Source organism: Nyctereutes procyonoides, unplaced genomic scaffold (genome assembly GCF_905146905.1).
Source record: "Nyctereutes procyonoides isolate TBG_1078 unplaced genomic scaffold, NYPRO_anot_genome, whole genome shotgun sequence".
Classification (NCBI taxonomy): Eukaryota; Metazoa; Chordata; class Mammalia; order Carnivora; family Canidae; genus Nyctereutes; species Nyctereutes procyonoides.
The window spans coordinates 4283732-4298415 of record NW_026575052.1 but is presented as its reverse complement, the minus strand read 5'-3'; the positions used below and the strand labels follow the sequence as shown (position 1 = coordinate 4298415).

General features: G+C 58.0%; 1 protein-coding gene across 8 annotated transcripts in view; it reads right to left on the bottom strand.

Moving 5' to 3' along the window:
• CROCC (ciliary rootlet coiled-coil, rootletin) overlaps window positions 1–14684 on the bottom strand; it is a 40964-nt gene that overhangs the window by 6567 nt on the left and 19713 nt on the right. For all 8 annotated transcript variants that reach the window (XR_008665314.1, XM_055332249.1, XM_055332251.1 and 5 more), the window contains 13 exons: window positions 14381–14611; window positions 13426–13619; window positions 13015–13142; window positions 11713–11882; window positions 9933–10112; window positions 9055–9189; window positions 8609–8752; window positions 7939–8177; window positions 7298–7457; window positions 5617–5784; window positions 4109–4481; window positions 410–579; window positions 185–305 (listed from right to left, as the gene is read on the bottom strand). Coding sequence is in view for 7 of the 8 variants with exons in the window: in XM_055332249.1 (XP_055188224.1) it covers window positions 185–305; window positions 410–579; window positions 4109–4481; window positions 5617–5784; window positions 7298–7457; window positions 7939–8177; window positions 8609–8752; window positions 9055–9189; window positions 9933–10112; window positions 11713–11882; window positions 13015–13142; window positions 13426–13619; window positions 14381–14611 (2413 nt within the window). In the remaining variant the exon portion in view is untranslated. The remainder of the gene's footprint in view (window positions 1–184; window positions 306–409; window positions 580–4108; window positions 4482–5616; window positions 5785–7297; window positions 7458–7938; window positions 8178–8608; window positions 8753–9054; window positions 9190–9932; window positions 10113–11712; window positions 11883–13014; window positions 13143–13425; window positions 13620–14380; window positions 14612–14684) is intronic.

Here is a 14684-nt window from a genome sequence, read left to right as displayed (position 1 = left end):
TCTGTTGGTCTGGACACATGGAGTGGGGGTAATTAGGGAGGGTCCCCCAGAGGAGATAGCCCCCAACTCAGGTCACGGTGGCCAGGGCAGGGACACAGGAGCCATTCGGGCCAATCCCACAGGTCCCACTGCCGCTGCTAGAAGCACAGAGAGCAGAGCAAGGACCCGGGGGGGTCACACTCACCTTCTTCACTCTCGGCCACGGCCTTCTGCAGCTGCCTCACCCGTGACGTTGCATTGTCCCGCTCAGCCTCCAACTCAGCCAGCTGGCGACTCAGGGCGCTCATCTGGGCCCGAAGCTCATCCTGAGGCCCCAACGTCCGGGGAAAGGAAGACCTCTGCTTTGACAACCCGCGGCACCCCCCTGGGCCACCCGGTTCCCTCTCCAGCCATTCATACCCAGCCTCACCCGCTGTCTCTGGGTGCTCCGCAGCTCCTGCAGGAACTCCCGGAGGGCCCCCCGCACTGCCTCCGGGTCCAGGTCTGGAGAGGCCGGGGAGGTGGTGGGTCCTGAGGATGGCGGCTCACAGCCAGGGCTGCGTTCCAAGGGGCTGGGGCTCCTGAGCCCTTCGCCGCTTCCTAAGGGAGGAGGCCTGCTTAGGGGTGCAGGAGCCCCAGCCTCCCCTGCCTGAATGGGGCCTGCAGGCTCCTCATGTACCACTCCACCCACCCTGCCACACCCAGCGGCTTGCATGAGCTTCCCGCAGCATGCTGGGGCCCTCACCCTCTTGCGGAACCCTTCCCCAGCCCCCACGACCCTCAGAATGGAACCCAATGTCCTTGCCATCACACAGAGCCTCCTTTGCTCACCCTAGAACAGCCCTCTCACCTTTTACAAGCTATCCATTCCACATCACACTCAGGTCCCAAATTCTAGAACATTCCCTCTTTCAGCACCAGGGCCCTCATGCATGCTGTTCCCTTCTCTTTCCATGGGTTCTCTTTGCCTGGCCCGTTCCTTTAGGCCTGTTCCACAGAGGTGTCCTGCTCCCAGGCTGGGGTGGGGTGAGCTCATCCCTAGACCAGGAGCACCATGAGGGCAGCAACCCCAGGGCCCAGGCCAAAGGTGGACACCACCACCTCCACATCTCCCTGCACTGAGTGCTTCCTATGGGCCAGGCACTGGGCTTCCTGACATCCTATTCCACTTTCATAATGATTGTCTGAGAAGTAAAGACCCATGTCCCAACTTCACAGCCTGGACGGGCTCAAAGCAATTAGGGGACTTGGTTGGCCTCAAAGCTGGGAAGATCCCGAGCTGAGACGTGGAACCAGGTAGCCCTATTTCCCAGCAGAAAAATGAACTTTGCTTGAAGAGGTGGGAGGGGCGGTGCGCAGAGACAGCGCAGAGCCTGGAGGTCAGCATCGGAACTGCAGGGCGGGGGGTCAGCCTGGGCCAAGTGACCCCCAAGCTGCCCCCAGCTCCCATCAGCTCCCATCAGCACCCATGGGACCCCGAGCGGGACATCTACCCACAGCCCCTAGGAGCTCCCACCTCCACAGGGTGAAGCTAGCATCTTCACGGGGGCCTGCAAGGATTACCCAAGCAAATCCTTTGTCGCCACGTCTCCTCCCGTTCTCCACACCTTGCTCCCTGCCCTCCTGCTGCTCTGTCCTTTGCTGCCCACCAGACAGCGGACCTGCCACTCAGGACCTTCCACTTGTCCACGGTCTCTTCTCCTACCCATCCTACCTACCACCTCCCCAGCGGGGCTCCCCATCTCCCATACAAAGACCCCTGCCCCCGCCTCTGCCCTTGCTGCATCTTTATAAGGTGCCTTTATTGCAGGGCGCCTGGGCGGCTCAGTCTGTTGAGTGTCCAAGTCTCAATTTCAGCTCAGGTCATGACCTTGAGGTCCTGGGAATGAGCCCTAAGTTGGGCTCACGCTCAGCGGGGAGTCTGCTTCTCCCTCTGCCCCTCCCCCTGCTCCTTCTCTCTCTCTCAAATAAATAATCTTAAAAAAAAAAAGGAGAAAATGTGGACACATTTCCACATGTGTCACATCAGGCCATGTGAAGGCTAGAGCTCTGCTGCCACAAGCCTTGGAACTACAAGCAGCCAGGAGAGGCCTGGGACAGATCCTTCCCTAGCGACTTCAGAGGGAGCATGGCCCTGCCAACACCTTGATCTCAGACTTCTGGCCTCCAGAACGGTGAGACACAAATTTCTGTTGCTTAAACACTCAGTTTACAGTACTTTGCGCTGGCAGCCCCGAGCAAATTACGATGTACAACCTCAAAAAGAAACTCTGCGCCCACTAAAGAATAGCTCCCCATTTTCCCTCCCCCAAACCCCTGGGAACCCCTAATCTGTAGGCATTTCATATAAAGTTAGCTCATACTATACTTGTCCTTTTATGACCGGCTTCTTTCACTTAGCATAACATTATCAAGACTAGGGATCCCTGGGTGGCGCAGCGGTTTGGCGCCTGCCTTTGGCCCAGGGCGCGATCCTGGAGACCCGGGATCGAATCCCACGTCGGGCTCCCGGTGCATGGAGCCTGCTTCTCCCTCTGCCTGTGTCTCTGCCTCTCTCTCTCTCTCTCTCTGTGACTAGTGACTATCATAAATAAATAATAAAAAAAAAGACTCATCCATGTTGTAACATGTGTCAGAATGTCGGTGTCTTTTTTTTTTTTTTTGAGAGTGTGAGTTGGGGGCTACTGAGAGAGGGAGAGAGAGAGAACCCCAGGCAGACTCTGTGCTCAGTGCAGGCCCTGACACAGGGCTCGATCTCATGACCCTGAGATCATGACCTGAGCTGAAGTCAAGAGTCTGAAGCTTAACCGACTGAGCCACCCAGGTGCCCCAGAATGTCACTGCTTTTTAAAGCTGAGTAACATTGCTCTGTATGGATACACCATATTTTACTTATCTATTTATCTGTCGGTGGAGAGGTTGATTCTGCCCTTTGGCTACCGTGAATAATGCTGCTATGGACACTAGTATACACATATCTGTTCCAGTCCCCTTTTTCAGTTCTTTTGGTTATATACCTAGAAGTGGAACTGCTGGGGCATATGGTAATTCTAAGTTTTTTTTTTTTTTAATTTTTATTTACTTATGATAGTCACAGAGAGAGAGATAGAGGCAGAGACACAGGCAGAGGGAGAAGCAGGCTCCATGCACCGGGAGCCTGACGTGGGATTCGATCCCGAGTCTCCAGGATCGCGCCCTAGGCCAAAGGCAGGCGCCAAACCGCTGCACCACCCAGGGATCCCTAATTCTAAGTTTTTTGAGGAGCTTCCAAGTATTTTCTACAGCAGGGGTGCTGTTTTATATTCTCACTAGCAATGCCCCTGGATGCGTTTTTTTTCCTTACCTATTTTCCAGCCCTTATGTTCTCTATTTCATTTATATACCACTTTCACTGTCTGCTACTCCTATCCCTACACTATAAACTCCGTAAGAGCAGAAATGCTAGTCAGTTTTGTTTACTGCTCCAACCAACTGCATCCAGCACATAGTAGGTGCTTAATAAACATTGAATAACTGAGTGAATGTGATCCTGGGGTTAAATCTGCAGATTTGAAGAGGCAACCAACGCCTCAATATCCCATACTGAATTGCCAGCTTGTGCTAAGATTCCACGGGTTCTAGTCTAGGCCCTAGGAATCAAGATATCAGGGTGAGTCAAGGTGGATGCTCTAGACAGGTGTGCTCACACCCCCTGAAGCACAGGGCTGACTTCCCTGGGGTCATCCACCGGGCCTTAGGAGCAGCTGGAAGGGGTCTTAGGCTGGGTGTGTATCTGTCTGGCCGTGACATTGGGGTCACAAGCCTAGTATGGAGGGGTATCAAGCTAGGAGTGGGAGACTGAGATGGATGGGGTGCTGATGGAGAGGAGTGGTGAGCACCGACTATAGCAGATGGAGCCTCAAAGCCTGGGCGAAGTCAGGGGCATTAAGAAGCAGCACCATCACCCCCTTGAAGATGAAGCAACCAAGGGAGCACGGATCAGCAGAGGGGAGGAGCCTCGGCGGGCTCCCCAGAGGGAAGGGCAGTGACATGGGGTCGGGTCTCAACTCCTCGTCAAAGGAGAGATGTAACCCCCTGGAGCAGACCTAGGCAGGGGCCTGGCCAGGGATGGGGACTCTGCTCTGCTCACCTCCAGCCGGTGCGCTCCGGGTAGGGGAGCCGGGCGAGGGCAGCGGGGCCGGGCTGGGGGAGCGCCCGAGGCCCAGGCCCCGGCGCAGGGCTGAGCGCAGGCCGCCCAGCTGGACCTCGGCTGCACGCCACTGCGCCTCCACCCGGGCCAGCTCGGCCTCCAGCCCTTGCCCCCGGCCCTCGGCCGCGCTCAGCCTCAACCCCAGCTCCGCGGCCTCGGCCCGTGCCGCCTCCAGCTTCAGCTCCAGGCTGCGGGCGTGGTCCAGCTGCTGCTTCTCCGCTCCACGCGCCTCCTCCAGGGAGCCCAGCAGGCCTCGCTCACGGGCCCGGAACTCGCCCTCTTGCTCCTGCAGCTTCCTCTGGGCCCCCTGGAGCTGGGGCGGGCCAGGCGGGGAGGTGGGGGTCAGCAAGGCCGCCCCCAACCCGACACCCCACCTCCCAGACCCCGCCTGGGGCCCCTCCCCAAAAGCAGCTTGCACAAGACCCGAATTTTAGCGGTCCCCACACCCAGGCAAGATGTGCAGGAACAGCCACGGGAGTGTGGGAGTCAACTACTAGAATCTGCTTTCTCTCTCCCGTGTATAACGCCCTGTAGTATTAGCAATAAACTAACAACCAACACCTACTTGGATAGGACTTATCAGGGCCAGGTACTAAGTACTTTTAAAAAAACTCAACTCTACCGCTATGAATCATCTCCATTTTACAGATGAGGAAACTGAGGCACACAGCAATGGCATGACTTACTCAAAGCCACATAGCTACTAAGTTGAGAGCCAGGATTCAAACCCAGGCCCCCTGGCTCCTGAGACTGTTCTTTTAACTACTGAGTAGTAGTACTGCCTCTCAGTGCACATAATTTATCAATAAAAAATTACGTTCTGATGGAGTGCATGGTCACACACATACCCCTCTGGTCTAGAGAATAAGTCACCCCCTCGTGGTCACCAGTTTCACTAGAAACCACCATCTATGGAGGACCTGGGAGCCAAGACCTATGGCAGGGCCCCCATCCCATGAATGCTCCGATGCAAGGAGAGGTCAAGTGACTTAGTCAAGTCACAGTAGATTCACTACAGTGAAACAGCCAGAAAAGCAGAATGGAAAGAGAACAGGCTCTGGAGTCAGATCTGAGCGGCTGTGTCACCTTGATAGACCCCTTGACCTCTCTGAGCCTAAGTGTCTGATTCTCTGTGTAAAAGGGGGTTAAGTGTACCTACCTCATGAGGCTCCCGGTAGAATCAAACACGGTTATGCCTACAGAGCTTCCCCTCACCCCCCACCCCCACCCCCACCTCCGCTACACAGTTCTTGCAGTTGTTATTACTATCACACCAGGGGAAGAGTCTCACAGAGTGGGGGACAGGGACGAGTCCTAGGGAGTGATCTCTCAGAATGACTCCAGCACTGGAGTCCCCACCTGCTTTTTGCTGGTGGGAGGAAGCACAGGGCACCCCCAGCTGTCTCCTGAGACCCTCCCCATCCACACAGCCCACCCACCCGGGTTACCTCCTGCCGCACAGCCTCCATGCTGGCCTCGCCCTTCAGCAGCTTCTGTCGGAGGCCCAGGGCCTCCCGCCGGCCCTCCTTCTCTGCCCGCTCGCCCAGCGTCAGGCGGCCTTGCAACTCCACTAGCTCCCGGCCCAGCCTGGCGTTCTCACTGTCCAGCATCTTCATCTGGGGGAGACAGCGGACACAGGTAGGACCTCAGACCCTTCTCAGCATCCACAGCCCCTTCTAGCCTGTTCAGTTCTGCCCCATACCTTGCCCGGCCCGGGCACACGTGCACTCAGGACCCACTAATCTAGGGACACGATTGAATGTGATCCTGGGGTTAACCACCACCTAAAACCCACGGGGAACCTGTTTGAGCTCCAGCCGTGCCAGGCCCTGGGCACCAGGACCCCCACTGGCCACCTCATCGGAACCACTCATCATGGGGAGTGGTGAACCCCCATCAGAAGAGGAAGAGGAACTATAGGGCAGGAACCACAGCTTCCCAGCCACCTTTCTCTCTGGGTATGCCTTTTTTTTTTTTGGTATGCCTGACTTTTATGGGGTACTTAGCAGGTGTCCATCCCTGTTCTAAGCACTTCAATTGTATGAGCTCATTCATCTTTACACAAGTCTACAGGGCAGGTACTAACATCACCCTTGTTTAACAGATGAGAAAACTGAAGCTCAGAGAAGTGACTTGTCCAAAGTCACACGGCACACAAGCCGCAGACTGGAAGTCAATCTCAGACATGCGGAATGCAAAGGTGCGTCCTAAGCCCCTAGTTCCCCAGGGGAGGAGGTGGGGGGTAAGGCCAACTACCCCACAGCGCTGGAGTGAGGGGGGAACACAGATCATCATGCTGTTGCACGAAAAGCGCCCAGCAAGAGCCTGGCACAGAAATGTGACTCCTTTCAGGGACTCCTGTGGTTTCCCAGGACTTCAACCCAACAGGAAGGGGCTTGAAGTGTTTGTAAACGGGGCTACTGGTGGGAGATAAAGAGGATTAGGTATTCAGGCTGTGATATATCTGGGCAAGGCAAAGCCTCAGAACCCAATGGGGCTGTCGTCTGTTCTGCGAGTCTTCTGGGAAAGCCGGAGCCAACGATGGTTTTTATATTTTTAAACAGTTGGAAATGGTTTCTTTTTAAATGGCTGGAAGAAGATCCAAGAAGAGCAACATTTCTTACATGTGAAAAATGATATAAAACTCAAATTTCAGTGTCCATAAACAAAGTTTTAATGGAACACATGCCCACGCATTTATGTACCATGTGGGGCTGCTTTCTCGCTATAATGAGAGTTGGGGAGTTGCGACAGACTGTATGGCCTGCAAAGCTACAAATATTTACTGTTGGGCTCTTTATAGAAAATGTTTGCCAGCTCGTGATCCATCTCATGGGGGCTGCACCTCTTCTTGTTCACAGACTCCTCTGAGATTTGGACAAGAGCTCCAGACCCTCTTCTTGGAGAAATGCGAATGACTACGTACATAACTGCGTACAAGTACACACACACACACACACACACACACACGTGCAGAGTTTCAGGGGTTCTTAAATTGAAAAGACTTGCTACATAGTTCAAAGCCTTGGGGGCCATGCAGGGGACCATGGAGGGAACCACACTCCATAAAAGGGGGTGCTACTGGTCCAGCAGCAAGTGCCCAGCGAGGTGTAGCACCAGGGAGGGTACCTGCCGCCGAAGTTCCTGCAGCTCCCTACGGGCCTCCAGCCGGGAGCGCTCCACCTCCTGCAGCCCAGCCCGCAGCTCCTCGGCCTCCTTGCCCACAGCCACCCGTGCCTCCGTGAGGAGCGCCAGCTTCTGCTCCTTGTCCTCGTTGGCAAGCTTCAGGCTGGAGTGGGGAGGAGACAGAGGTCAGAGGCAGCCACAGGTCCTGAGTACGCTGTGGGGCTCTACAAAGAGGCCTGCTCCTCTAATCCCTCCAGTGGGTCCGGCCAGCTCTTGGCCTAGAGGTGCCCCACATGCTAAGTGACCACGTGGCCCCTCCTGAGCTAAGCCCTGTAGGGCTGGGGGCCAGGCCCGAGGCCACAAGACGCAGACTCCAAGGTTAGGACTAGTTTCCAGGGTGACACCCAGCAGGTGGGGTCAGAGTCTGAGCCCACCCTTGCCTGCCATACCTTTCCCCTTTTTTCAGGTAGAAAAATCACCTAAAACCACCCCAAGCGCCCAGCTGTGGTTCAAGAGCAAAGACTCTCCCTATCTGTGTGATTTCTCCAGAATCTTGGGGGTGAAGTCAGCTTCCAGGGACGAGATCCAGTGTGAAGAACGCGCTTGGTGAAGGACTCAGGGCTGGTCCCCTCGCGTCACCTCACCTGATCCGTTCACTCTCAGCCTTCTTCACGGCTGCCCGCAGCTCCTCGTTGGTCCGCCGCAGGGCCTCGCGCTCCTGGACACCCTCGCTCAGGCTGCGCCGCAGCTCGCCGGCCTCCTGGCGCTGGGCCTCGCGGCCATCCTGACACTCCCGTACCTGGCGCTGGGCCTCCAGCAGCTCCCGCCGCAGCCCGTCCCGGGCATCCTCCAGCAGGCGCAGCTGCGTCCGAAGCTCTTCTGCCTGGGAGGGTGGCAGGTCATCACGGGACACAGGACAGGCCCCACTCCAGCTGGGACTTGGCAGAAACCAGCCCACATCCGAGTCCCCAGCCACAGGCACCTGCCCCCTCGCTCTCAGCAACTCAGACCACACGTGGGAGTTCTGATTTGGGGCACGGCATGCCGGAGTTGGTGGTATTAGGGCCTGAAATAATCATCCACCGAGATCTTTCTACAGAGGGACGTCAAGAGGGCAGCGACCCCCCAGTGCCCTGAGTCCCAGATGTACACAACAAGGACTCAATAAATGCTTACTGCTTCCTTTCTGCGTTGGCTGTCCATTTGTTCTCACATGCAGGGACAGATCTGACACTCTTCTTTCTGGGCCCCTAGCAGGCCAGGCCCCCAGTGGCATTTAGTGTGCTGCCCAGAGGAGGGGGGCGGACAGCTCACCTCACGCACGGAGGATTCCCGCTGCCTCTCCAGGTTTCGGGCCTGTTCTTGTAGCCTCTTCACCTCCTGGGCATGTGTGTCTGCAGCCTCCTCCAGCTGGGCCCGTAGGTCCCGCAGCTCGGACGTCAGAGCATTCACGGTGCTCTAGGACAGGCGGACTCCTCAGATGTGGGCCCACTGAACCCCACACCTGGCTCGTCAGTGGGGCCTGCTAGCTGTCCCGCTTCAGCCCCTCCTGCTGCCTGGCCAGGCCACCCGCTGATCCCGATGCCCAGTGAGTGCGGTCCCCGCACCGCTCCCTCCCTCGGCTATGCTGCCTCCCTCTGATGGGGACTCCCAAGAAAGGTCTGAAGCTCCCTCACGGCCAGGAGCCTTCCCCAGGGCAGAGCCATGCCCCTTCCCCGCAGACGGGGGCTGAGCCTCCCGCTCACGCGGAGCTGCCCTACCCGGTCCTGCTCCTGCCGGCTCTGAGCGTCTCTCTTCTGTCGCTCCATCTCCAGGGAGATGGCGGCCAGGCTGTGCTGTGTGCCCATCAGCTTCTCCGACAGTGCTGTCTTCTCGGACTCCTTCAAGGACAGGGCCTGGGCGGAGGCAGGGAGCCAAGGGGCTTGGGGGCTCGGTGGGTCACAGGGGCATGCTCGGGCTTCCTACCCCCCGCCCTGGGGAAGGTGCCCACTGGGGGCTCGGGACCTTGTCTGGGTCACCGCAGCGGGCCAGAGGGCCGCGGTGCAGATTCACCCCCTCTGTAGCCCCAGGAAAGGCCACGGCAGCCCTAACAGTAAGTCTGGACAGGGACGCAACCTCGAAATCTTGCTAATGTGTCACAACAATCCTTGCCCTTCCTTATTCTCCTTTTATAGATGAGGAAACAGACTCAAGAGGTAAAGTAACTTGCTCAGGGTGACAGCTGGCGAGGAGACGGACGCAGTCCAGCCTGACTCCATTACATTACAGGCAAGTCAGGAGTTAGCTCTTTTGAGGGGGTCACAGGGATGGCTCAGAAGGCAGTCCTGGGGGCTCCACGGCCAGCCCCTGGGGGCAGAACTGATGACGGACCCACGGCCAGCTTTCCCGGTGCTCCTGTATCGTGAATGTGGCTGCTGCTCAGGGAACTCCCACCACGTAGAGGCATGGCTTGCTGAACATGGGTCTCAGCAATGCTTCACATATGACCTTTGGACCCCCCCATCCTGCAGGGGATGACGGTGTGCTCCAGAGAGGGCCTCGTAGCTCCTAGCTCCTAGCTGCTGGGTGGCTGACCAAGGACCAGGCTAGAACAGGGGCCGCTCAGGCAGCAGCAGAGGCTACACCAGGGCTCACGTACCTGCTGCTTCTCGCTCTCGGCCAGGAGGAGGCCCTCATCGCGCTCCTGCTGCAGGGCGGCGATCTCTTCACTCAGCTCTTCCTTCTCGGCCTCCAGTCGTGCCAGCAGCTCCTCCCGCTCCCGCTGCAGCTGACTCTGCAGCTGGGCCCGCTCGGCCTCCAGCTCCCGCCAGGCAGCCTCCTGCAGGCCAGGCCCAGGCACGTGTGACCCACGAGGCTGGGCCCAGACAGCAACTTCAGGGCCACAAGAGCCACTCGCAGCCCAGACTCTGAGGGGCAGGGCAGGTGACGAGGTAACTACGAGGTGGGGTGAGTGATAAGGACTGTGACGGGGACACGCCGGGGCTGTGCAGGCCCCAGGGAGTGGCGGCAGCCTGGCCTGGGGGTCAGAGAACATTTCCCAAGGGAGTGGTGGGCAGCAGTTAGCCAGGTCAAGACAGAAAAGCAACAGAAGCCCGGGCCCAGAGTCCAGCCCCAGAGATGGCCTGGAGGATAGAGAAAACCCGGCACGCCATTTAAGGTCCCTGGAGCTTGGATGACGAGGGGGACATGGTGAGCAAAGGAACCAGAGTCCCACGCCTTAGCCGGGCCAGGCCCTATGGGCTGCAGGGAGGGCCGGGCCGATTCTGAGAACAGTCAGGGCAACAGAGAGCCTCAAGTCAGGGCGACAAGCAGTAATCTGAATTTGGGACTCAGGAGTTGTTCAAAGCTATGTTAGAAGGACCGGGATTGGGGCTCGGGTAGAGAGGGGCTGGGCGGGCTGTGAGGGACCAAGGGGGGCGGGGGAGGCAGAGCAGATGGACGGAAGACCACAGATTTGGTGACAAAGAGGCCAAGTCAGAAGGTGCAGGAGGAGTCAGAGAGGACCCGGGAGTTTGAATCCCTGGGGACTGGGGGGTGGGCGGTTAGACAGACCCACAGGACAAGAACGGCGCCTTCAGGGTCCCTCGGGGTCCCACAGGGACCGGGCCCCAGCGCCAGGCCTAGCAACTTTGGGAGGAGGCACAAGTGCTCCTTCTTCAAATGCTTTGCTGCCACCTGCTGGAGAAGTGAGACCGTATCGCCCCAAAGCCAAGACGACTAGGCGGGGATGTGGTGCCCCACTGGTCACAGAGCGACAGCCCGGACCTCTGTCAGAGGCAGCCCTGTCCCACATGGGTGCCTCGGGTCCCTTGCCCTGAGGCCTGCTCTGGACAGTAACTCAGTGCCATAGCAAGAGTGGAGCACTTAGGAAGTGCCAGTCATTATGCTAAACCCTTTATACAGATCATCTCGCCTCATCCTCTCCCCGTTATCACAGACAGGGAAATGAAGGCACTTTAGGTAACCTAACCAGGACGTGGACGTGGCCAAGATCAGGTCCAAACCCAGGCAATGAAATTCTAGAACAAGTGTTCTTAGATAGCTCTGTTTTGGCTTCTAGTAACCTGGCTCTATGCCTTTCATGTGCTCAGGTCCCAGAGGGGTCTTTCATATGCAAACAGTACATCTTAGCAAATGAAAACGCTTCCCTACTATACATTAAATTAGGCCAGCATTTCCCAAATGTCTGGACCTCGTAATCAAAATCACTAGGACTGAACCAGATTTGGGGCCTGGGAATCCACATGTTTGATAAAGCATCCCCAGTGGATCTCAGCTGCCCTTAGGGTCTCTGGAACAGAGATGAAGTTCCATTTCACAGATTTGGAGACTGATGCCGAGTGAGAAGGATGAGTTCTCTGAGGTCACATTGGAGACACTGGTTCAGAGCCCTGCCTGCCCCAACCAGCTACCCGAACCTTCTCTTGCTGGAGTCGCTGCAAGTCCTCCTCGTGGGCCACCCGCTGCTCCCGCAGAGAGGCCTGGGCCTCCCGCTCAGCCTGCACCAGCTTCTGAGCCATCAGCTCCTTGTCCAGAGCTGCCTTCTCCTCCGTGGTTGTCACCTGTTGCCGTAGGCCCGCCAGCTCCCCTGCACAGGAGGGATAGGAGGAGGGGACAGGCTTGGGCCAGGACATCCCCACGGGGCAGCATCCTCAAACCAGACGAGCCACGTGGGTACGATCCCAGAGAGGAGAAAGAACGGGGGATCTAGGCTGCATTCTCTTGGAGAAGCTTCTTGCCCTCCCTGGGCCTATTCCCCCATATGCCACATGATCCCACTGGCCCTGTCCCCTTCCCTATCTACCTGGAATGGCGTTCAAAGGAATGAAATGACATGAGGAAGACCCCCCAGATGGGGAGGTTAGCCAAAGAGAACAACCCACATTACGGACTGAGTGCTTAGTAGGGGTCCAACTCCTGGCTGAGCACGCGAGAGATCTACTCCCACTGCAGCCTCACTATAACACACAGGTAGCTTATCTCGTACCCACAGAGGAGGAAATGGAGGCTCAGAGGAGACAGGTAATTTCCCAAAGCTGCACAGTTTTCCAAAAGGCATTTCCTCTAATGACTGATTGTCATAAACACGCTTGCTGGGCTGTCAGCACTACAGGACATGACGACGGGGAAGCTACACCCCACTGTGGACAATCCAAAAGCCATCTCCTGGGTCAGAAGCCCACCAGAGACCGTCAGCATTTCCCCTCCTGGTTCTGTCTGGCTCAGGTAGACGTGGACGGGAAAGTTCATTTCCATGGCCCAAGTAGACGCCTAGTCAATGCTTGTTGAGCAAGAGGGACCCCCCCTAAGTTCAGACACTGGGCGGGGAACGTGGAGGGAAGCGGGGCTGGGAGCGTGGGGCTGAGAGAGTCCACGGCTCTGCAGAGAACTCAGACCACGCTCAGTGCCCTGGTGACGAGAAACAGCCACCGCTGGCTGAACCAGGCAGTGGGCCAAGGTCCTCACGTGCCCTTCTCGCCTCATCCTGGCAACAGCCTTAGAAGGTGAGCATCATCACCTCTAACTGTCGGATGAGAAACCTGTGGTCCAGAGCGGGAAGGGGCTTGCTCGAGAAAGCTCGGATCTAAGTGGCAGTAGCAGCGCTGGGACTCAGGTCAGCCAGACTCCAAAGCCAGTGCTCCCAATATCCGGAGACCCCAGAAAGCGACAGGTTACAGCCTGGGCTGGAGTTCCCTACCCCCAACCCAGGCCCCCCATACCAGTCAGGGCCTCCTTGGTCAGCAGCAGGGCCTGCCCATCGGCTTCCAGCTGCTCCCGGCGGGCTTCGAGCTGCGCCAGCTGCCGCCGCACCTCAAACAGGCTACCCTCCAGGGCTTCCTTCTCGAGGCTGCAGCACACACGATCCCTGAGGCCTTGGGACTCAGCCTCCAGGGCCCCAGGAAACTGTGACTCCCAGGGCGGGGCCAGCCGTGGGCCAGGCGCCAGCCTACCTGTTCAGCCGGCCCGCGCTCCCTGGGGAAGCCTGGGCCCTCGCTAGGACGTGCCAGCAAGCCTGGCTCCTAAGTAACTGTCCCAGTGGACCAATGCCAGGGTGTGGCTGGTCACCGTGTGGCCCCAAGCAGACCCCACCCCCCACCCCAGGGTGGGCTGGGCAGAGCCTGAGGCCTTACCGTAAGCGCGTGGCCTCCTCCGACAGGGTCCGGCCCTCGCGCTCAGCTGCCGCCAGCTGCACCGCCAGGCCGGCCCGCTCCCTGGCCAGCGCCTCCTTCTCCCGGGATGCCCGCTCCAACGCCTCCACCTGCCGTTGCGTCTCCCTCCGTGCCTGCTCCAGCTCTTGTTCCCGCCCGCTTAGCTGCCGGGAGAGCTGGCCCCCACCCAGGCATTGTGAGCACCACTCCCCAAATCTCCCGGCTGCTCACCAAGCAGCACCCCAACCCTGAGCCCAACCCAGGCCTGGCTGGGCAGGTGGGAGACCTGGGTTCAAGCTCAGACTCTGCCCCGATGTTCTATGTGTACTTGGGACAAATCACAGGCTCCTCTGGACCTGCACTGTACACGCATACAAAAATAAGCGTCCTCCCACAGTTTAGGGAGTAGCTTTCTGCACCCTAAGACTTTCAGAGGAGCTGAACATACAAAACAGACTCAGAGTGAAGACCTGGAGCTCCCTATGCCTCCCTATGCCTCATGGCCCATCCCCTGGAGCCCCTTCCCAGGAGCCCAGGCCCTCTAGGACAGACACTGTATAAAGGTTCCTGGATCCCTAAAACCCTAAGGTACCTTCCAGCTATGCCCTAAAAAGTCTGAGATTCTAATACAAAATTTATCTGGTATCATATGAATTTTTACTGAGCGCCCATTCATCTACCAAGTGCTTACACGGGTGTACTCTTCAGAACAATCTTTTGCGATAAGAACAACTAGCCTCGCATTACAGACAGGACAACTGAGGCATCGGGAGGTTGGGTAGCCCGCCTAAGGCTCCCAGCTAGCAAAGGGAGGACTGGATTTAAACCCCGAATCAGGCTCCCAGGCCCGGGAGTTACGCCAGGACAGGATGCGGGAGGCTGGAGCCTGAAGCTCCTTCCCACCTGCTCCCATCGCCCCCCAACCCCGTACACCCACCTGCGCCAGCTGCTCCTGGAGCCTGCAGCGCTCCTGGCGCAGCGTGGGAAGCTGGTCCTCCAGGGCCTCCCGGGCCTGCTCTGCCACCCGCAGGGAGCCCTCCAGGCCCTGCTGCTCCACCTCTTGCTCCAGCCGCAGCTGCTCCAGCCGCTCCTGCTCCTCCCGTGCCAAGGAGGCCTCCTGTTCCACCTGCCGCTGCCGGCCCAGCAGGGCTGCCTTTTCCTCTTCTAGCTGAGGCAGCCAGGGGGAAGCCAATGAGCATCGGCTCAGCCCCTCCACCTGCGGGAGGGGGTCCCACCCAGGA